Raw genomic sequence first — 23,033 nt, forward strand, 5'->3', positions numbered from 1 at the left:
GAGCGGATCGGATCGGAACGGAGCGGGAGCGGGGCCGGAGCGCAGCGCTGGGGCCCGGCCGCGTCCGCCGCGCTCTCCCCGTCCGGTCACACGCCCGCACATCCCGCGACCCCCACCGGGCACAGCGCGCGGGCGGCTCCCGGCGCTGCAGGTGAGGCTGGAGCTTTGGCCGGAGGTGCAGGCCGGGGTTGCGGTCCGTGGCGGGCGAGGGGTCCGGTCGGGCCGCGCCGGGCCGGGCGGGGAGCCCCGGGGACCCCGCGGCGGGGCCGGCGGAGGGGCCGGCGCTGCCCTTGCGGAGGGCGCGGGGAAGGTGAAGCTCTCCTTGCACGGCGGGCAAGGGCAGGGCTGGGGCCGGCGGGGGATGACGACACCGGCTCGGTTCCTGTAGGAGGGCAGAGCTCGGCGCTCGCCGAAGTTTGGTGACCCCCTCGGACGGCGCTGCCTTCGGGAGGGGGGCGCGGGGAGAGAGGGCGAGGATGGAGCCCTTGCACTCCGGCGGGTGGGTTTTTCCTGCCGGCGGCGAAATCCCTGGGTGGTGAAGTCACCCACTGGCAGGTGATGGTGCTGGGTTGGTGGGAGGAGGTGTTTCCAGGGGGGACAGGGATGTTTTAAGCGGCTCACACCCCTCCGAGTGCCAGAATGACCCAGCCGAGCCAGGCTTCTCGGTCTTGCCGTTGCCGCCTTCTGTCTGGACTTTTCCCTTTTTTGGCTCGTGGAAAGAATCTCCTCATCTCCCGAAACCGTGGGAGAGACAGACATCCCTTTATGTGCTCCGGGGCTACCTGGTCGGGGAGGGACAGGGTCTGTACAGTGCTGGCTGTATGGATCCGTCCCAGCTGCCGGGCTGTCCGGGGCTGCAGTGACTCTGAAGCTGATGGATTCACTCCTCGGAGAGATTCAGCCTTCTGAGCCTTCCTTCACCCTTTTGCCCTCTCGGCAAAGGAAGCCAGGAAGATGCAGTGCTGCCCTTTGCAAGCTGAACCTTTGGAAACTCAACGTAGCCTTGCAATTTTGAACCGTCGGCTTACTTATTAAATTGTTAAGACAATTTAAAACCAGTGCACCGATCTGTGTAAGTTTGATCCTTTCCACCTGACCCAGACTGGGGTGAAAAACGAGCCTTTGGATGTGTTACTTTTGTTCTCTTCTGTTGTGCTCCACGACCTCCAAAAGGCTTCTTAAAAGGTTGCCACGAGACTCTTTCCTCTTGCTTTTGTAGGGAGGGGGGGGGGGATCCCCTTCTGCTAATTTTGATCTAATTCCAGCGTTTGTTCAGCCCTTCTCTAAAGACAAAACCTTCCCCCTGCTTTTAAAAGCTAAAACAATGATAGTGCATTTATATACAGTTACAGTGAAGACTGCATTATGTAAACAACGGGGTTTTAGCGCAACAAAAGGATCGTTCTCGCGTGTCTGTGGCACGGGACTGATAGAAAAACACCGCTTGGTCGCTTCCTTGGGCCAGGGGGACACACAGGACACGACGACTTCAAGGTGAGAGTCACCTCAAACTGTATTTCGGATGGGCACAACTCCTTAATTGCATTCCTCACTATTAAGGTTGTTAACACTGAGGGCTAATGTGCTGACTCCTCTATACCTGTACCTGCCTGAAGTGGTGTTTTGTCAAACTTGTATTTTGCCTTCCAAGATAATAGTTAAATTCTGCCAGCTCTGACTGAGTCAGCTTGAAAAGGAGCGTGTGTGTCTTGTTTAGCCCAGTGCAGCAGCATTTTGGAGGTCTCTGATCATGACAGAAGCACAGCTTGGGTATGGCGAGCAGGAGTGCAGGTGCTGTTCTCTGTCCAAGTAAGGAATTTACAGATCTGGAGTCGATTATTTTTTTTCGTTGTTGGCTCAGGTCAGTGTGTTGTGCAGTGCCACAGCAGAATAAACATTAAAAACTGCCCTGGGGTTTGAACTGCATACCACACATGGAGCAACAATTTTGGTGTTGAAAGAAAGCACAAATGATTAAACAGTTTATTAAGGGTTGATAGGCAAAACTGGTTGGGATTTTTTAAAATTGATTTCTTTTTTTACTCTCATTTTAAGAGGGTGTGCTGCAAGTGGGTGCAGTAATTAACATTGAGCTGACAAATTAGATGGCATTTATGATTGCCAGGCTTGGGGTTTGCTGTGTGGATGGCCTTAAGTGTTCTTTCACTTTTTTTTTTTTTTTTTAAACTGTCACAGGGTCATGAGGAAGCTTCTGTATTCCATAAGGCACCTCTGCAAGAAAAGCTTGATTTTACTTCGTGGTATATAATTAATTGCATTTTTCTACTTGTTCTTATTTATGCCTTTGAAGCACTGTCATAGTGAGGTGACTTTCTGACTGTGATCATTGTGATCTACGAGTGTTTTTAAACAACACCTCCAGAAAACACCCAGATGACATATTTCTTCTCAGGGGCAGATGTCTGCTTTCAAATTTTGTGTCAAGGCACTTGAATGTTGGTCTGAAAAATCAGTGTGGTGAACTTGTTATATTTGACGTGTTTGGATGATTTAGAGTAGGTCATGAGAAGTTCTTTGCTCGTGGTCTGTCTGCACAACATTGTTGGGTGCCTTTTCCTCCTCTAGAGCTGAGTGAGCCCCTTGCTTCAGGGTGGCCAGCTGTCCATTCTGTGCTTAAAATGAGCCTAAAGGCTCCTGCAGCTTGGAGTGGGGCAAGAAATTCCTGTGCTCCTTGCAGGAGCTGGAAGAGGATAAAATGCTTAGCAGGGCTGCTGCCAGTCACAAACTGCCTGTGCTTGTATGAGTCTGTGGGAGTAATACAAAGTAGCTAAAAGTAATAAAAAAAAAAAAAAAAAAAGGTGAAAACTAGCTAATTCAGCTTTCTGTTCTGAGTTGTTGAATGTTTTTCTCAATGTGGGAATAGCAGATCCTGGAAAAAGTGCACCTTCTCATCCAGTGAGCCAGGAGAACAGTAGATGCAGATGGAAGAGTTGGTTGGTGTTTTTTTTTTTTTTTTTCCTTTAATGGAGTTGTTTAAACATGCAGGTAAACTGATAGATTCGTGTCTTTTTGGTTCCTGGAATCTCTGCTTTTTTAAAAAAAGTAATAAGATTTAATGACTTACTTGTTGCCTGGAATGAAGTCTCTCTAATGCTTGAACTGAAGAGCAGTCTGTGAGATTAACAACTTCTTTGTAACACAGGATTTAATTCCAGTTCTGTCTTAATCCCCAGAACTTCAAGAAGGGCCATTGTTCCTTTCAACCTAACCCCAGTGAGTGATTTTTGGCTTGACTTAATGTAATGATGGATTGTTCCCAGGAGATGAAAAGGAAGAAAGCAGGAAATAACAGTGATGTAACTGTCCCGAGATAAACCAATTTAAGGATTCCGAGTCTGTGGTTGAATAAATGGCATATTTAATTACTAGGAATGTTACCTGGCTGATTGACCCATGGGGGTTGAGAGGAATAACCTGGAGCTGATGGTAAATTCTGTTGTGTTCTGGGGTCTACAGGTGTGTCACAAGACTTGAGCGTTGGTCCTTTGTGTCTTCTCCAAGGTGCCTTTCTTGGGGGAAGGGAACAGCCCAGATTTCTCTGATAATGTTGGCCCTTGGAGTGTGGGTGATTCTGCTGAGCTGGCGTGTGTGGGTAGAGTCCTGTGATCCTCGGTGGACAGGATGTGTCAATATTTGAGCAAGTACCAGCCCTAATTAGTAAATAGGGGTAGAAGTGGCCTGGCTGTGGAAACCCTGCACAGAAACGGGCTCTGAGGCAAAAAGAAAACGTCCCTCAGGCTTCAAATACCGCGGTTTGGTTCAACTTTTTAGAACGTGCAAATATTTAAAAGCTGCTCCAGAGTACAGGAGGCATTGTAAATATTTTGGTAATAATGGAAACCTGTGTTGTGCATTGTTTGGCTTTGGGCCAATGCATGTTGTTAACCCTTTTTTGGACCCTGCTTTGGGTTAAGAATTAATTCCAAGGCGTCCCCAGACCAAATATTTTAAACAATCTTTTGTCACAAACTCTAAGCCAGCGAATGGCAAACCAGAGTTCAATATAAGAGCAAAAATGGTGGGGGCAGTGCTGCTTTCTGGTTGGGAGAAATGGTAGCTCGGTGATAATATTGATAACGTGTCAAATGCCCTCGTGGTGAATGTCACTGTTACTGGATGTTCAATTCCACACCGGTGTTAGAGCTGGGAAAGGGAGACGTGGGACACAAAGGATTCCATGATAACGTGGCATTTTCCTTGGAGCGGCAGCTTCAAGGAGCAGCTGAGAGCTCTGTGTTGTGGGGTGTGTGTTGGTGGTCTCTGTTAGATACCAGTTGGAGCTGTTGGGAGGTGTTCCAGAATGTCTCTGGAGTGTCAGTGTTCTTTAAACCTGCTGATATTTCAAATATTATTGCAGAAGTGTCACCACTCCTTTCTTGGCCACTTAGTCCTCTCCACCTGCATTATAACCCCACGCAAACTGTTCACTCACAGGACACCTACAGTGAATTTCAGTGGGTTTAAAAGGGCTTGAGGCAAAAATTTAATCTCTTACTTGTGTGCTTGCACATTAACAATCAAAATACCTTTTTTCCCCCCATCTTTTCAGGGTTTGTGTGTTGTCTGTGCACTTGCTTGTCCCTGGTGTTAGCAAAGCATCTTGTAACTTGTAGCACTTTGTGCTCACCACTGATAATCAGTACGTAATAAAGTAAGGGAAATGAAGTGTGTATTAACACAGTTTGTACACAAAATTGTTACTCAGCCTGGCAGCTGAAGTTGTGCTACATGAGCTGCGCAAATACAACTTACTGTCTCAAGACTGTCCCCTCAAACTCTAAATAGAGTTAAGCAAACTGAAGATGTGCTTAAATTTATGGTCTGTGATTTTTACCAATTTTAAGTGCATGGTTGAATAGATAAGTATCAAGTCATCTTAAATTCATAAATTTAAAGGTGAACTTGCTGTTTATTTCTTGTGTTTTTGCTTAAAGCATTTCAGTGTGGAAGGAGCAGGAGACAGTTGAAAGAGATTTTAAAGCTGAACAAGTTCCAAGTAGAAAGGAGTCAAAAGTCCCTGTCTTTTAACTTTTCGAATACTCACTAGTAGGTGTGTCTAAGGTATAATGCTGAGATTTATTCTTACGTGGTGAAATACTGTTTTTATAGAAGAAATTAAGTGTTAAATAATTTTTTGAACCTGGATTCTTCTGTTACTTTTCTAAACCCAGTCTTGGCTTTTCTCAGTAAAGTTCTACTCTACCTGATGGGTTTTTTTTTTGAAGCAAGTGCTCAGATTGGCCAGTAGAGAACATTTCAGCAGCACAAAACACAACTGCAGAACATTTTGTGCCCTTCTTTGTTTAATTGCTGCCTTCACTGGATATCATGAATGTCTTGTCTGTTCATTGAGGTGGGACCTAATTTATTATTTATCTTTGTAAACACAAATTTGAGGAGATTAAAAGGCAGTCCACATAGTTTTAAAGAATCTGCAGGTGAACCTTAAAAATAATTAGGTATTATATTTGATCTTAAAATTGGTTTGAATTTGGCTAAGAAATCCTTTGTCCAAAGTAGCATAAAAGCAGCTGCTTTGCCTGTAGTGTCCCTGTGTCAGAGAGCATCGTGTGGGCTTAGTCTGGATCAAATGACTGTATTTTTAGCACTTGATTTAGAGGCTATTCCACAAGTCCCGGTAGAATGTAAATCCTGTGGGTGGTGTGGGTATCACCAATAAAACCTGCGTGGTGCAAATGTTAATCATTGTTGAGTCCAGTAAGTGATAAACACAAAGAGAGAAACCAAATCCCCATGCCTTGATTCTGTATTTATTTTGGGTTCTGCAAGACAACTTATAGTTGGGTTGTGTTTTTTTTTTGGCTTTAGACTTTGATCAGGCTGATAAAATGTGATGTATTCTCCAGTTATCTGGGGTTTTTCAGTGCAGACAAACTGGAACTGGAACAGGAGATTCCCCTTTATCCCTCCTCCTCTCTCCTGCCAAAGAGGCCGCAGAGGAAGCACCTTTGTTCCCACTCCTTCTTAGGTATTGCAGAGACACTTTGTGCAATTGTAATTAAGGCAAAATGGGGCTAAATTTAGCCTGTAATGAATGTGCTGCTGAACAGAATGACTGGGTTTGCAGTAATAATTTCAGCAGGTTTTATGCTGAGGGGTTTTACTGCAGAGCAGGGAAATATGGAAAGAGATGAGCAGGTTTTGATGATTTTCAAACACATCCAAAGGTGTTTTCATTGTGCACATTTTATGGGGGTTTTTCATTTCATAAATATGCATAAAATACCACATTTTTGGGGGTGAATAATGCTGTCCCAGTATAATACCTTTTGATATCATTTATCTGAGTTGTGAGCGATGTTAGAAGTTCAGTTCTGGAGTTAAAAATCCCATAAAAACATTATAAATTTTCCGGGATGTGTCAAGTATCTAATTTAGGTGGGACACTTTCCTATTAGGTAGGAAAAAATACCCCCAGAAGCTGAAGATTTTAATAAATATGCCCCTCCCAACGTGTTTTGAGTTTGCCAAGGGAAAATGTGTCACGTGAATCCTGGGATTTTTTAATTTTTTTTTTTTTATTGCAGTGAACAGTTAGAGAACAAAGTTATGTGATCTCAGAAAGAAATCTTTAATAAAAATCTTGTGAAACCCTCCTTGTCATGCAATAGCAGTTGGCTTGTGCTCTGTTCAACCCTGCAAATGGGGAGAAAGGAGCAATTTAAGACTCCTGCCGTTGTTAAATTGCTTGGTCAGCTCGTGTTGCAATTCTTGCAGGAATCTCTGCAGTGCCCTCCAGGATGAATTAAATTGGAGCCGCTTTAGTTGTGCAGCTCATGAGAATTATTGGAATGGGCAAAGACATTTTTAAATTTAAATGAAGTTTAAAGTTTAGTTTCATTTTATTTAATTGATTAAATTTTTAAAAATTAACTTGAAATGAAACAAATTTAAGTTTAAGACTAAAAGCTTAAGATGAAAAAATATCGCACCTGAGCACTGACGTCAGAATCAGGATGTGAGTTATAAATTTGGGGTACTGTGAAAAATCTCAGTCTATCTGTAGTATCTGCTCCCCCCCAAAAAAGATGGAATGCAACTCATGTCTTCCATGTATCTGCCACCACCCAGTTTCAAGTGCTTCACTGATTTATGGAGCTGTGAATACTGAAAGAGGTGCTGGAAATGTAGCTCCGTGGGCACAAAAAGACGTTTTTATATCTTGTTTCCCAGTTATTTTTCTGGTTTAAGTTAAAAAAAAAAAAATATATCATTTTGGGTGAAAGGCAAGTACGAGCAGGGATTTGACCCACACGTGTCAAATGCATTAAATGAAAATGGAACAATTAGAAGTTTTATCTAAAGCTTAAATATTCAGGAAGTTACCTGTTTGAAAATTCACAATTTGTTATTGGATTTCTCCTGATTTTTCCTGGAATTTCAGACCTGATACAGAATTCCTGGTTATCTGTGTTAAGCTGCTGAAGATTCACACAGTAACTTGCATCCAACCCCTGAAATCATGGAATACGTTCTTGGAATATTCCTGTTGGAATACCCTGACTAGGGGACTGCTAAGGGTGATTTTTAGAGATTTTGGGAATTTGGGATATAAGCTCTCAGTGCCTTTATCTTACAGAAGTGGTAATCACACCAGGCTGGAACAGTTGTTGTGGAGCCTTCCCAGCTAAAATCTGGTATTAAAGGTGCAAACAGATCCAACCTTTATTTTCTGTGAATGATTAGGAGGGGGGATTTTTCCTGGTCAAGTCATTTTTGATGGAATTGGATTTTTCCTGGTGCAAACTGTGCTCTGTCCCAGGTGAAGCTCATGGATTGGCAGACTCAAACCAGAGCCAAGAGCTTCCAGTGCCAAAGTGTTACCAGTCCATGACAGGGTCTAAAAACATCAGCCTTCTTTGGTTGCAAACTGGCATTTGCACTTGGAATTGTGGCCACAGTTTTTAAGACATTATGGCAAGTACAAACCAGGCAATAAAACATTTTCTCTTCCTATCAAATGTGCTGAATATTCACATTCTGTGAGGGGGGAAAAGGGAGGTTTTATTGGTTTGGGGTGTTGAGAGTTGGGCATTGTATTTTCAGTTTCATGAATTCCAAGGCACAGAATAAATGCACACTGCTTAAGGAATCAACCTAAAGTTATTTAACTCTTGAATACTCTGTATAGCACTTTCTTTACCAATGCAGTTTTTTAGATGTGGTGAAATACAACTGTTTTGAGTGTCATACCTACTTTTGTTTTTTTGGGGGTGGCTGATGCATCATTCAGTGTTCCTTTTTGAAATCGTGCTTATGCCTGAAACACATAAGAAGGGACACTTTGCATAACCTCAATAAACAGTCCAAAGAATATTTTAAAATTACTTTTGAAATTTGTTCTTCTGTGTGCTCTGAGCTTTAGGAGATTTTCTAAGGGCAGGCCTGATTTTTTCTGGTTGTGTTCATACCAGGTGGCTCCATTAAAGCTTTAAGCCTTCAGAACCAGAAGTGAAAAATGCCTTTTCTCAGCTGAAGTGTTCTTGGCTTGAACTGGGGCATGCTTATGAAAGATATCTACATATGTGGCTTGTAAATATTATAAATAACATCTTTTTGTGGGCCACTTTTGTCACGTTTTCTTCGTTGTCATTCATTTGCTTCTTTATTTGCCTAAGCCTTTTTTTTCCCCTGACTATTCCAAGATCTCGCATATCTATTCTTCCCACTACCATATGATGAAGATAGTTAAATGTGAAATTTATTATTCACTGAGCAAGCCTGTGACTTGATTTTCTTATTCTTGGGGAAGCAGAAATCTTACTTTCAGTTCAACTTCTAAGCTCTTCCTGCATAATCGAAGCTTTCATCTCGCAGCTGTTGAACTCATCAGCCCTTCTCTTTTTTTAGGCTGGTGGCACAAAAACCTGTGCAGTGGCTGTTTTTGTGTGTTTGTGTGCATGTAAACTACATATATATTGTTTATACACACGAAGTAGATGTCAGGAATCTGGCTCAGGCCGTTCCTTTTGTGTGTGGGCGAGCTGGATGTTGTAATTCCAGGATGATTTTACTGCACCACCTGGATTCTGCTTCCACTGAGCAGGTGATGCTGCATTTGAATGTCAAGACTCCAGACTTTGTGTGGGGCCTCGTGTTGGGCAGCTTTTCGCTTTGATTGCCACGTGTGGAATGATTTGCAGTAAATTAAATGGCTTAAGAAATGTCATCTGTTTTTTTCTGAAGCTCTTTGCCACAAGAATTAAATTCAGGAAGCAAAAAAAGGTGTATAATTCTATCTTTAGCAGCAGCTGATCCTGTTTTTGAGAATCCTTGTGTAACCATTTAAAATGCTGAAATTCCTCAATGAAAAAGGCAGTTTTTGTTACTGCTTTTACGAAGGCTTTGGACCACATATATTAAAGATAGCCTTGCATCCCTAAATTTTCAACAGTAGGGTTTTTCAGACTCTGCTCTCCAAACAGCAATAAACTCAACTTTGGATTATCTCCCTCCCTTTTACTTTTTTTTTTCTGCCCTTTACCCGTTGCCAGTGTGCAGGTCCCAGCTGTTTAAATGCCCTGCAATCAGTGATGGCACATTTATTAACTGCAGAACTACAGTGGTGATTGTGAGGGGAGGAACTGTCAGCTCGTGGGGCCTCTTGTCCCAGTTCCCTTGAACTTCAGTCCCATTTAGGTTGTGGAGTACATGGCTGACCTACTTGTACTTCAGTCAGGCATTCACTGAAAATGGCATAAAAAAGACTGGTATAAAAAGCTTTCCTTTTCCTGAAAAGCTGCACAAGGGTAAAAAAAGACCCCAGGTCTTTCAGAGGTTACTTCACCAAGTTAAGCATTTATTTCCCATTTTAAGATGCTGCACTGGAGTGATTTGTGTGTTTGGGCACATGATGTGTTCCCAGATCTGTGAAAATCATCAGGAATTCTGGCTGCTCCACTCTGCTCTCTGCTCTAAACCCTTAATAAGATCAGTGGAACCTTGGAGAAGGAAAACTTTCACCTTCCCTCTTGCCCAACCTGCATCTCATACGCATATCTCTCACATCTCTTTTAAAGCAACACACTTTCCATTTTCAGTTGCATTAGGGGTTAAAGTAGGTTTAAATGTCCTGGATAAAAATCCCACCCCCACTCCTGTCTTTGCTTGTCAAATTATGGTGCAAGAAAGGCCATAAAATATGATCTCTCACCACAATATTTAAGAGCGATACCTCCAGTAGCTCAGACCAGTGAGCTTGGTATAAGGAGCCAGTTCATTAAATTTATTACCAAAAAAAAAAAAAAAGAATTAAATGTTTCTAGGAAATATTTAACTCTGCTGGGTCAGCAGCCCGTGTTGTGTAGATCACTGAGTTGTAAGTACAGGTCTTCTGGCTTTGCTGCAGTAATTATCATTTCAGGAGCAGCAAATTAAATTGCCCAGAAACAGGAGAGGTCCTGGCTAAAGTTTAGCTCAGGTTCACTGAGCTGAAAATCTGTTCAAACAGAACTCAAGAGTTTCTTCTCCCCAACTTCAGCACAAGCACAGTTTAATTTTCCTAATAGTTCTTTAGGAGCTGGATTCAGTTTGCTCTAAAATCTGAATTAATCTTGTTTAATCTGAAATATGAAATACTGTCACGTGCTCTTTTGCCGTGTTACAGTATGGCATTGATTTTGAAACACTTGAACAGCTCTTTCATTGTTCCTAAATGAATAATTGCTTATTTAACTTACTGCAAAAGAAAGACAGTGGAGGTTAATTGTGGCTGTGATTGTTTTCTTTCTATATTTATGAACTGTCTATAAATTTTATATCAGTTCCAGGAGTGACCCCTCTGAAAAGATGTGTAACGTTTATCTGATGACGATCACAGCTGAAAACGTTGCTTTTCATCTGCAAGGCTGTCTTCATACATTGACAGTGCTTTCCCCAAACTCTAAACTACCCTTGGATATATTTTGGGAACTGGGGAATGTTGCAGGATGATTTGACCCACTTTTTGCCAGCAGGGCTTGTGTGAGGGAGGGGGTAATGACTGCAGGAAGAATTGGTAATAATGGAAATTACCGGTGAGAGATTTCTGATGGCCAACAATTCTGGAAGCGGTCATTTAATTAATGCTTTAGCAAGAATTCACACAGCTCTGTACCAGCTTTGGCTGCCCCTTGAACAAAAGCCGTGCCAGCAAATAATTCCTGGTTTGATAGGATAGATCTGTCACTGCACGGGTGGTGAGGAGCTATCCCGGAAAATCGCTGCCTTTGCCTCGTGGAGAACAATCCACTCAGCTCCGAGGAGTTCTGTGTGGAAATGGGACATCTCTGTCCTGTTTAGATGAAGTATAATGTGTTTTGTTTGTTTGTTTTTGTTTGTTTGTTTTTTAAAGAGTGCATTGTGGTGTGGGGATCTTGAGTTATTTTACTGACTCTGGGAGTCTTCTCCTGTCTCATCCTCAGCAAGGTCCTTCGGAGACATTAATTATATAGGAAGGTCTGTTTTTCTTTGTGCCTTCTCTTCATCCACGGTCAGGAAAGATCCAGTGGAAGGTGAAGTTTGCTGAGATGTTGTTAATGCACGGATTGACAGTTCCTACCAGCGCTTTGGAAATAAGTTGGTGTTGAGGACAGGGCTGGATTGGGCTCAAATGAGGTGTGGGAATCGGTTCTCTCCTGGGGTAAAGAACAGCAATTTAACCTTCAGCTGCGGGAAGAAAACCCTGTTTCACCTTAATTGAGAGGGTTTAGTCAGGGCTTCTATTCAACCCACATCAGTGTTTCATTAATTAATATCCCAGCCCCATATTTCCTGAGGTGGAAAAATACAGCTTTTGACTGTGAAACAACACAGCTGTTTCCTGAGCCTGCAAAATGTGCCTCCACGTCTCTCTGAGATATTTAAAAACACTCTTCTCCACTAGTTGTGTAGGATTAGAAATCATAACCTTTACCGTGGGCTACACGTGGCCTTTCACATCATAAACCTGAATGTTCAACTTACAGACAAAAAAATACCCGTTAATGAAAGTTTAGTCTTTTCAGGTGAGTGTTTGGCCAACAGAATATGGAATGGCTTGGCAAACAACTCTCCCAGTTGCTTTTTTTTTTTTCCTACCAAAAATGCACTATCCTGTGGCATAGCTGATATAAAAGCTTTTTTGGCCAAGGGAAGGTGGTGTTTTGCAATGTTTGTTTGAGGGTGTTCATCATGTTGGAAATGATGGTCCTGTGCTGTCTGGAAGGTCCATTTCTGGATTGGTTGTTGTATTATTTATTTATTTATTTATTTATTTATTTATTTATTTAAAAAATTATTGTAATAATTTTTTTTCCTCCTTAATTTGATGCCAGTTTAGAGCAGCCACTTTTCTCTGCATCTGCTTTGTCAGCTGGAAATGCTGGTTCCTGGGTTCTCTCCTGGAGAACACATCAATGTTACCTTTGTTTTTGCACTAATGGAAAGTTCTACTTAAACTAAATATCCCTTAGATATTTCTCCTTGATGTTTTGCTAAACTGAATTTCCGTTAGGGTTGTCTAATTCCGCTTGGTTATTTATTTATTTATTTTTATTTATTTTTAAAGTGTCTGGGCACTTAAAATTGCTTTCTAACTAAATGCTTACCAAGTTTAATTTGCAAGTTCCGAGGGGTCTTGTGCCCCCTTCATGCTTCTTTGAAACAAACCCAAAGGCATATTTATCTAATTTTCATTTATGAATATTAAGGTTAATGTTTATTTATTAATATTAAGGTTCACTTCATTTTAAGAGACTCTGACAGCACGTGTGAATTAGTGGGTGATGTCACGGGCTCTATAAAAGTGAACTTTAGAAAAGGGTGACCGCTTGTAATTAAACTGAAGGTTTTTCCTGCATTTTATCACTTTAATCACTCAAGGCTAAACAATTGAAAGATCTGATTTGAAAAATCAAAGTGTCTTTTTTGAAGTTGCTTTAGTTGACAAATGGCCCTGAGCTCTTCAGGTGGTTTTCTGGTAAAATTTACCCAAAGCCAAAGAAACAAGTTTTAAAATTACCAATCCAATCCAGGTTGGGGCAGAGTGTTATAAAGGAAATGCGAGTGCAGTTTTTATCTCCAGAACTGTGTATTTTCTTCTCCTCACATGGTTTATTCTGATTACTGCCTCGTACCTCCAGGTAAGCAGGAAGTATAATCTGAATATATTAAGGTATAATTTAAGTTTAAGCAAGTATTTTAAAGCTCCACATACTCCACTTTATCAGCTTGGCTGGTGTATCTGTGCTATTTAAAGCCTGTGCTTTGCAGTGTTAATAATTTCCTGTGGTCAGTGTCTATTTAACTTAAAATTAGAAACCTCTGCAAAGCCTCTGAAGGTGATTAATAACAGTCCTGGTTAAAACAAAAGTTGCACAATTAAAATAGTATAATAATAATAATTTCTGCTTGACAAGCCTCACATAGGATAAAAATTTTAGTTATATTTTCTTTCAGTGTCAAACCAGACAGAAATGGTGGCTCATGACTTGTCCTGTCATATTTACTTGGATATATGTGAAATAAAGTGTGCGGGGTAGGAGTCTTTTTGCAAAGTTTGGGTCATTGTCTCACCTCTGAGCTGCACTTCTGTCATCAACATTAATTGATAATTTAAAGTTTTTATTCATTTAATAAAATATTCAAACTGTAATTACAAAAAAATTAACTGTTCCCATTCCTTTTATTTTATACAGAGTTTAATTTCAGAGACTGTCTTATCTCTGTAGTTGAGTGTTTGGGTTTTTTTTTACCTGTGGTAAATACCATGGAATTTAAACTTTTTTAGTGACCTGGTGTGTTAAAACTGTGGCTTGAAGGTGTATTCATTGCTTGTATATTTAGGGCAGTGGATTAGTGCTGCTTTCAGTGGTTACAGCCATTAACAGACGGGCTGAACTCCCCAGGAAATAATGATTTAATTTCCTTTTATGGCCTTTTCTCTGGTATTTGTTGCTGTAGTAGTTCTCTTGCTGGAGACTGAGGGATCTTGTTAAATACCTGTGCCAGAGGGTGCTGCTCTCCCTGCTTTATAGATTGAAAACTAAGAATTTGGCCCAAATCACTGACTTGAGGCTCTACCTTTGAAAATCCACGGCCTGGCCTCTATTAATTAAATGCAGTCACGTCCACTAATTGCAGTTAGGAGACTTCTCAGCACTTGGTGTGATTAATTGTGGGTTGATGCATTTGTTCCCTGCACCCAGGGGCTGGAATTCTTTGGTGTCACTGGAATGTGTAAGCCCGACTGACCTTTCTTCCTGTAGCTGCTTGTCCTGTGAATCTCTGGAGTTTCCAGTGCACACTCGCTGCGATTGTCACAGGTTTGGGTTCATGTTGTCACAATATTGTTAAGAAATTAACACTTTTTTATTTTATATGTAAACAGCAGCCCCAAGGAAGTCTGATATATGGAGAGAACAGAGAAGGAAATAAAAGTCTAAATTGCTTTTATTTAGCCAGGGAATTTGAGGTACAGCATATTCATGGTAGGGACACTTGGTAGCAAACCACAGGAGTGTGCGCTGAAAGCTTGGGATGTATTTATTCCTATGCCATGAAGTCTCATTTCCTTCCTGCTCTGGATGGAACAAACCCTGAGAGTTCAGTGGATATATATATATATATATATATATATATCTAAAATAAGGGAGGATCCTGTAGCTGAAGGTTTTTATGAGCAGCTGATTGCAGTTGTGTCCTTGTACATCGGTAATTCACTCCCCAGTCATGAAACTTGGGATCCTGATGAGTCACATCCCTAGTGACAAACCCTGTCATTCCAAAAATAAGTCTCAAAGCTAATGGGACCAGATGCTTTTCTCTTCTAGAGACTGGCTCTGCTTCACAGTGAGAATTCATCAAAGTGATCTCTCTTTGGAAGCTTGAGGGGGTTTAACTGAAGCATTTCTTTAAACCCTCTTTCCCCTCTTCCTCTTTGAAAACACTGGGACTCCCTGGATTTATTTTATCTTCTAAAAGCCTGCATTTATTGCACAGATTTTTGCAAGCTGTGTGTTGTGCTGATCTCTGCCACTTGGCATAATAAAAATAATAAATAAGTATTTCAAAAAAGCAAAGCAAGGAATTTTGCAACTTGCTGTCGAGGTAACAACCCCCAACTCAACTTCTTGAGAGCAGAGGCAGCTTATTCTGTTCAGCTGGTTCTGTGTGTGTGGGATCTGAAGCTCTGCCTGCTCATTCTTAGTTAATATTTCCCCAAATCCTCCCGTGTTAAGCCTTCAGGATGTTTACAGCAATTCCTGTCACACTGCAGGGCAAGGTCTCGAGGCAGAATGTTCCCTGAGAGGGAAGCTTTAAGAAAGAGTCATATTTCTTTATTGTTCAGTCACAAAGATCAATGCATCCTAATTTACAAGAATCGCTGAAAAACCAGAACCACCCCCATTTCTGTGGCTGTTACAGTGTGTGCTGTTTAGTGTATAGTTTATTTTTGACTGTTGGACTTCATGGTTTTATTTTTAACCTCTATAAGTTCTCGTGGCTGATGTGGGCTGGGACCTTTGATGACTTTCTTTTAGAACCTTTTATGACTTTTTTCTGTGCTGCTTCATATTTGGTGCTTTACCTGCCTGAGAAGGATCCAGAGGGGGTGTGTGTCCAGTGAAAATCTTTAATCTGCCTTTAAGGAAAATGAGATTTACACCTCAGTCTTCTCTTCCTTCTTGCTGCAATCCAGCTGAGCAAAGAACCCCCCAGCCTTTGGAGATGGAGGTGATGTTTATTTGTGAAGAATCTTCCTTGTTGGCTTGGTCTAAATTTTCTAGATTTTACGTGACAGCTGTAGCTGTTGATAGATTTACTTCTTGTGGTGAAAGGAAAAACCCTACGGGAAAAAAAAAAAAATTTAATGAACTTTCCTCGTGAAACCTCTGCAAATTCACTTGAAGGAGGGGGAGGACCAAACCCTGACAGAAAAAAATGTGCTGAAGGCCTGGCTGCTGTCATAATTCTCTTTCATGACTCACCCCGCTCCATGTTCCTATCTCAGAATTCAATTTATTTTTAAGTAGGGCTGTACAAATAGTGTGTGTTTCTTTTTTTTTTTTTTTTTTTCCTGTGCCAGCTGTTGCCATGACTTCACAATATTTCCCTAAATACGCTTGCTCATACTTTCTCACAGCGTAGCATTTGGCCTCCAAAAACCTTTCATTCCATCAGTATTTCCTGAGGGCTGATCATTTTCATGCTTTTATGGAAAAAAGGGAGAAGTCTGTGTTGCGTAGTTTTAGTTTAGGAGGAATAAAAGGGTTTGGGGGTTTTTTTAAGAGGAAAAAAACCCCACTCCCCACAACCTGTTCCCTCGTTTAAGGAAGGCTCAGTTTTGGAGCTTTTTTCCATGTAACTTCTCAGATGAAATTTCCAGCACTGCTGTAATTTGGGCTGGTTTTGGTTAAAGGTAAGTGGACATTGGATTATTCCTTTAGAACAGTTTCACTCTCTTTCCTTTTGGGGATTCTGACAACCTTTGGAATCTTGTTCCTTCCCTTGTTCTGCGTGGCATTCCTGGGAATTCTCTGGTTTCAGAGAGTGTCTTTAAACAACTCTTTTAAAATAATAATATCATTACAATATCTAATATATATATTGTTATTTATAATATAGAATATGTATAATATATTTGTATATTATACAGTAATACCAGAGACCACTGCACAGCAGACTCCTAGAAAAAGCTGTTTCATTTTAAACCGCCCTTAGGAATTTGTCCAACAACTTGCAACTTTATTGCACTTTTGTTTCCTCCCTGGGCTGCTTATATCTGTCTGAGAAAGGATGTGAAAAAAAAAAAAAATATATATAAACCCGCTTGCAAATGTGAGCTTTGCTTACCCTGCTGTGCTGCGAAAACTGCAAGGGGCAAAACGCATTCCGTGTGAAGGTGTGGTGCTTAGAGACTCAAAATTGAGGAGTGTTTTAACTTTTCCCCCTTGGTTCAGTAAAAGCACAGGTGGAAAAGCTGTTGTTTTGGTTTTTTTGTAATTACTAATAACATAATTTGGGGGTTGTTGCACCAACCAACATGCAAAGATAATTTGCCTCGTTATGATCTAATTTGCCATTTTGCAGAATCTTTCTTATATATATATATATATTTTTTTTTTGTTGTTGTCTTTTAAAAATAAAAATCTAACAGTTGATGTTCCTGTAGTGGTTTTTATGTATTCAGATTCAAGGTTGTTTAAGCTTTTTGAGAGTGGCATTATGTCAATGAATTGGATGAAAAACTGAATTAAAGGTATTCAAGGGGTGGAGTAAAATCTGTTTACCCATATGTAGCCCTGTAGTGGTTATAGGCAATTAGATATATATATATAGAGAGAGAATAAATATATATATGTTTTCTCAATAAAGATAAAATGTATAAATAAATATAAAATAAATAAATGTAAAATTACGTATCAAATAAATATTTTTTCAGAGCAGTCTAAACTTGAAGCATCTGTGGAGGTTAAACAGGGGTTTGCGTGCGTTCTGTTGCCTTTCTTTCTCTCAATACCGGGTTTTGGTATTTATCTTAAACGTCATCTTAAATGTCAGCTTGGGGTAACCCTAATTTATTTTTTTTAATACACAGTGATTTATAAACAGCCACGAGGATAAATCATACCTTTCTTCCTTGCAGCTGTGTCTGTAAAAGTGAGAATGCCCGAATTATTACAGTAATGACTTATTTTTAATAAAGATCAGAATTTGGAGCTGATTGTTTTTCTGGTTTTGTTCCTTTTGCTAAAAATAAACCCATGGCCTGGTGTGGTAACACGGCACAAATGGGACACAGGTGGTTCTGGCCTTAAACATTTCTAGAGGTTTTCATCCTGTGACACAGATTTCCAGTGGAAAAGGGCATGATTCCTCTTTTCACAACTTCAGAACTGCTTTTCATTAATGGTTTTTTAACCTTTTTTACAGGTTCTGAAGGTGCTTGAGCTCTGAACACTCACAAGATCTTCATACCTAGAAATGTCTGGCTCATACGATGATTCCGTTGGAGTAGAAGTTTCTAGTGACAGCTTCTGGGAGGTAATCCAGGTGTTTCATACAATATCCTGATTTTATTTGTCACTCTGATTGTAGAAAACGGGATTTTTGTGCACTGCAAACCGTGGAGAGAGCTGCAACACGAGACACCTTCAGTTACTGTGATCTGCAGAAATAGGTGGAAATTACCTTTTAGGTTTTTGACCTGGTTCTGTCAAGGGTTTTTAATGGGCACAGAACTTGAGGATCATCCCTTTGGGTAGGATGTGCAATTCAGAACTGAACCTTTGCCAATGTAAAAGCATCAACAAATAGTATAAAATACTCTGTAATATCAGTAATTCGTGCTGTCCCAATCTGACAAAGCCCTTCAGGTGTTATGACAATTTAAGCTTTAAAGAAGGGAAACTTCATAAAGCAGAAAAAGCCCTTTACAAAAAAAAAAGAAAAAAAGTGTTTTTCTTACAGGAAAAAGAAGGGTTTGTCAGTGTCAATACTGAGAGTTGGAGGTAAGTGCTGTCCTGATGGGCTGTATTTAGTAGGACAAACTTCAGCCATTGCTGAGGCAGCTTCCTGAGCAGCTTTCTTGGAAGAAATACTTCAAAATAAAATAAGGATGCAATCAGGAAAAAAGAATCCTGGACCAAAGGGGGTTTTTTTGTGGTGAGTGTTGGGCACTGGATACTTGGCAGGAGAACGTGACTTCTGGCTGACTGTTCTGTACCAAGCTGGTATCTCCCAAATTATCGTGTCTGGAAGCGTAAAAGCTGAGTGAAGGAGAGTGGGGATCCTGCAAATTCTGTATGATGATGTTTGGACAAATGGAAATTAAATCCAGTAAAGGGTGATCAGAAATAGCAATTAGCTTAAATTAGGACCTTCATGAAGGGTTACTTAAATGTAATTTATGCCTCCTCTGCCCCCCCCCTGCAGAGCTGCCTCCAGCTCTGGGATCCCAGCACAGCAAGGACGTGGAGCTGCTGGAGAGAGGCCAGAGGAGGGACACCAAGATGATCAGAGGGATGGAGCAGCTCTGCTGGGAGGAAAGGCTGAGAGAGTTGGGATTGGTCAGCCTGGAGAAGGGAAGGCTTTGGGGTGACCTAGTTGTGGCTTTCCAGGACATCAAGGAAACCCACAAGGAAAATGGAGAGAGACTATTTCCAAGGGTCTGGAGTGACAGGACATGGGGAATGCCTTCAAACTGACAGAGAGAAAGTTTAGATTGGATATTGGGAAGAAATTCTTCCCTATGAGGGTGGTGGGGCCCTGGCACAGGTTGGGCAGAGAAGCTGTGGCTGCCCCATCCCTGGAAGTGTCCAAGGCCAGGTTGGATGGGGCTCTGAGCAACCTGGGACAGTGGAAGGTGTCCCTGCCCATGGCAGGGCATTGGAACTATATGATCATTCAGGTGCCTTCCAACCCAAACCATTCCCTGATTCTGTGATGCTTCTGGTTTGGAGTCATCTTTCCAAATTATATTTGGCTGAATTTTAGTCTAAAACCTGTCCTTTTTCCACACTTTCTGAGTTGGTTGTTTTGTTTCTGAAGGTTGCAACTTTGAATTAAGGTCTAAATCTTTCTGGAAAGGGACAACTAAACAGCTCTGATCAGTGTGGCTTTTTTGAGTTGATTAGAAAGGATGTGGTGCCTCTGGAATGCCAGCTGAGCCCTTCATGCCTCGGGTCACAAGCAGCAGAGAACTCTTAATCAATTGGGAAGTTGTTTTGTTACCACAGCCTGTCATTTACACTCTTTTGCTGGAGGTTTTTTTTAAGATATTTGACACCAGAGGTTTTTTTCTCTGTTTTCAGAGTCAGCTTGCAGTTTGTTAAAAGCCACCTTGCTGTGTTTCAGTGCCACAGCTGAAAGCAGGGGGTGTGTTTAAACGTGGCCGTGGCACAGAAGAGGCAGCCTGGCAGGCTGAGCTTTTGATTTGTTCCCTCAGGCTCCAAAATAGCTCGGATTTATTTACCTTTGGAGTGTGCTGCAAAGCCCATCTTTTTCTTGAAAGGCATTTAGGAAAGAGTGAGGTGGCTGGGTGTGGGACCCATCTGAAGAACTCACTGTGACAACTCTGCTCAGTGCATATCTTTTGAAACTAAAACCACTTTTAGTTCTTGAAAATTGATGTTCTATTGATCTGATGAGAACTGTACTTAATAAAATGTTGATAACCCAGCTTTTGTCCCTGCTGGTGACAGAAATTTCCCATGCCATTGTCTTTTAGAAATAAACCACTTGGTCCTCCGTTGCTTTTTCTGGCTCCAGAAGGCTTTGGTTTCTTTGGGAACTGTCACTGAGAGTTAAGCTCAGTGCTTGGAGTCCAATACAAATAGTAACTTGTTTCCCCTAAAGGTTAATATTTTTTATTACAACATAGATGTTGGTTGGGAAATAGTTGTCCTGTTGAAAGGGAGCTGGAGAAGTTGCTGTTTAGATTTGTGTTCTTGCTGATGGCTCAGATCTAGCTGTCAAAAAATGTTGGGAGGACAAGGATTGGGCAGAGGTGGTATCTTGTATCAGAACAGCTGATAGGACTGGAAAAAAAACAGGCTTTGAGAATTATACACGTTTGTGAAAGCTGCTGCTATTTCTATGTCATGCTGAACAATTAAATTGAAGGGGGTTTATTTTCATATTTGGTTACCCCAAGTTACTACTTAAAGGTTTTCTGTCTTCTATCAGGATAATAAATCCTTTCCAGGGGAACAAATCCTTTTCTTTTCCTCTGATTTGTCCAGGTATTCACTAACTAAAAGTACTTTAGGAGTCAGAGAATTCCGTACAAGTTTTGATGAAGGTTTCTTAGAGAGCTGGGAATTGCAAAATAATAGGTAAAGACTTTTTGAAAGGTAATTCCCACAATAAAAGTGGAGGATTTCATCAAAGTTTCAGTTGTATTGATGTCTTAATTTACTTAAGAAATGGAAACTTCTCTCCCTTAATATTTGCCTGTCAAGCCTCAGTGTACCTTGACGTGTCTGGTTAAGCTCATAACTCTCTGGGTGCTGAAATTCTGCAGATGAGGGATCCTGTTGATGGGCTCCAAGCAGGAATTCCTGCTTCTGTGTTACTTGCCTGACAGGGGTGATGTGCTTGGGCTAATCAGAGGGTTATTGCTGGTACCCTGAAGCAGGGTGGCACTAAGTGTTCCAAGGGGGAGTGGAAAATTTGGAACCCCCATGTGCAGTTTGAAACCCTTTGCATTCCTCTCTCACCTGTGATGTGAAATCAAATGGATTTAGAGAAACACAAGCAGTGGGAAAAACCTATTGGCCTTGAAGCAGTTTTGAAATGCAGGTGAAAGAATTTGGGATGTTAATAGTTCACAAAATACATCCTAAAATTTACTTTCCACCCTGGATGTGCATTCTTATCTCCCTTCCTTGCTGCTGCATCAGCTGTAGGGAGCCCCATTTGCTGCAGGGCTGTTTGGCTGCCCTGTGGAAACAGCTCCTCACCCACCCAGAAACAGCCACTGAGCAGCTGCTAAACCCGGGATCCTTTCAGCCCTGGCAGGGATTCCCTTGGAGGACGGGGCCTGCTGGGCAGTTCCAAGTGCTGAACACATTCTGAAGTGTTTGCTGGGAATGCAGCAGCACTACAAGGTTTTCAGCTTCAGAAAGTGGGAGCTGATCCCATATTTATGTGGGTGAGGCCAGTTTGATGTCCTGCGCTTCACTCCTGCTGCTGCCAGCCAGGATATGTGTGAGACAACTGTTGGATGCAGGGAGGCTGAGGGAGAAATTCCCCCCAAACTCACTCCTATATATTGAAAAAGTTCTCCTGTGTTGAGGGCCTTCGGTTCCTTGTCAATGAGTGCTTTTTGCTGATGGAGCAGACTGCTCTTGTTTTCCTTTTTTTTTTTTTTTTCCATTTTAAAAATATTTGGGCTCTGCAATAGTAGATTCCTTTCACATATGCATTTTTTAATCTCCCCCTGACACTCAGCAACAGAATGTTTTCCATTTCCATTGCCAGGTATTTGCTTGCTGGTGTATTTGGCTGGAGATTTTGTGGGTTTAAGAGCTTCCTCGGGATTTTTCTTGTAAATTTATGAGGGTAAACTTGCAAAACTTACTCAGAGCTGGTACTCGCAGGTACTGGGGCTGTGCCTGTGCTAATTATGCAGCAAGATAATTGTTTTTATTCCTAAAAACCACAACAGCGCTATAGATGTTGGTTGAAATGTTTGGAAACTTCCCCTTTGACGCAGCTGGAAAGAAATTTTACTCCCGGTTTAACTGGAATGCTGGAAATAGTGTTTGGCCATCAGTGTGCGTGGGCTTGGCTGTGAACCCTCAAAGCTTATTATTCTTTTTCCTGCCTATGAGTATTTGCCCCTAAAAATACCCTTGGTTTGCCCTGTGGTGACTGAATATCTTTCAAATTATTCCAGTTCATAAAGGCCAACTTGCCATGAGTAAGGGGAAAAAAGGAGCTGACATCAAATCTTTCTTCAGGCACTTGAAACTCCTGAAATATTTGTGGTTATAACAATTATCATGATATGCTAGAATTAACTACCAGGAGTGTAGCAGTAGCTGAACATTTGAGACTTTCTGGGCTGCCAATAAATGAAAAAAAACTCTTTTTTTTTTTTTTTTTTCATTCAGTGTACCAGAAAAACCTGCAGAGTGTGTTTTAACTCCGTGCAGGCTTTTATGCTGCTCTCTGACAGTGCCTTTAAAAAGAAAAAGAGTCCATTAGTTGAGGTAAAGGAGCCTAAATAATTTAAGGCTCTCCCTTTGTGTTGAGTGCTGTGAAATTGTAAAATGAGGTTGTAAACTCTTAAATATTCCCACTGAAGATCCTATCAGTGACAGTGCTTGGCTACAGGAACAACTGAGGCTTATTAGTAGCAAAGCTCAGGATTTTGGAAAAGCAGAAACTGGTGAATTCAGCTTAGGAAAGGTGGGGAGAGACACAAAGCTATGAATCACAATTTTCACAGGATTCAGTGACTCACTGACTCTGTCAAAAAAAGTGACCCTTGCAGTGGTATTTTTAAGCAAGAAACTCTTGGGGTT

General features: G+C 41.3%; 1 protein-coding gene across 6 annotated transcripts in view; it reads left to right on the forward strand.

The window, feature by feature from the left end:
* The window catches only part of PACSIN2 (protein kinase C and casein kinase substrate in neurons 2), a 37,809-nt gene continuing 14,776 nt past the window's right edge, over window positions 1–23,033 (forward strand). Inside the window, exons 1-2 of one of the 6 annotated variants that reach the window (XM_027904869.1) lie at window positions 1–151; window positions 17,935–18,045. In XM_027904869.1, coding sequence (XP_027760670.1) covers window positions 17,986–18,045 — 60 coding nt within the window. In that variant the 5' untranslated portion in view covers window positions 1–151; window positions 17,935–17,985. Of the gene's footprint in view, window positions 152–5,353; window positions 5,375–17,934; window positions 18,046–23,033 lie in introns of those variants that run through there. The other 5 variants (XM_027904866.1, XM_027904871.1, XM_027904870.1 and 2 more) reach the window with 5 other exon arrangements.

Source organism: Empidonax traillii, unplaced genomic scaffold (genome assembly GCF_003031625.1).
Source record: "Empidonax traillii isolate 1590-97213 ecotype Southwest subspecies unplaced genomic scaffold, ASM303162v1 scaffold1099:size633499, whole genome shotgun sequence".
Lineage (NCBI taxonomy): Eukaryota > Metazoa > Chordata > Aves > Passeriformes > Tyrannidae > Empidonax > Empidonax traillii.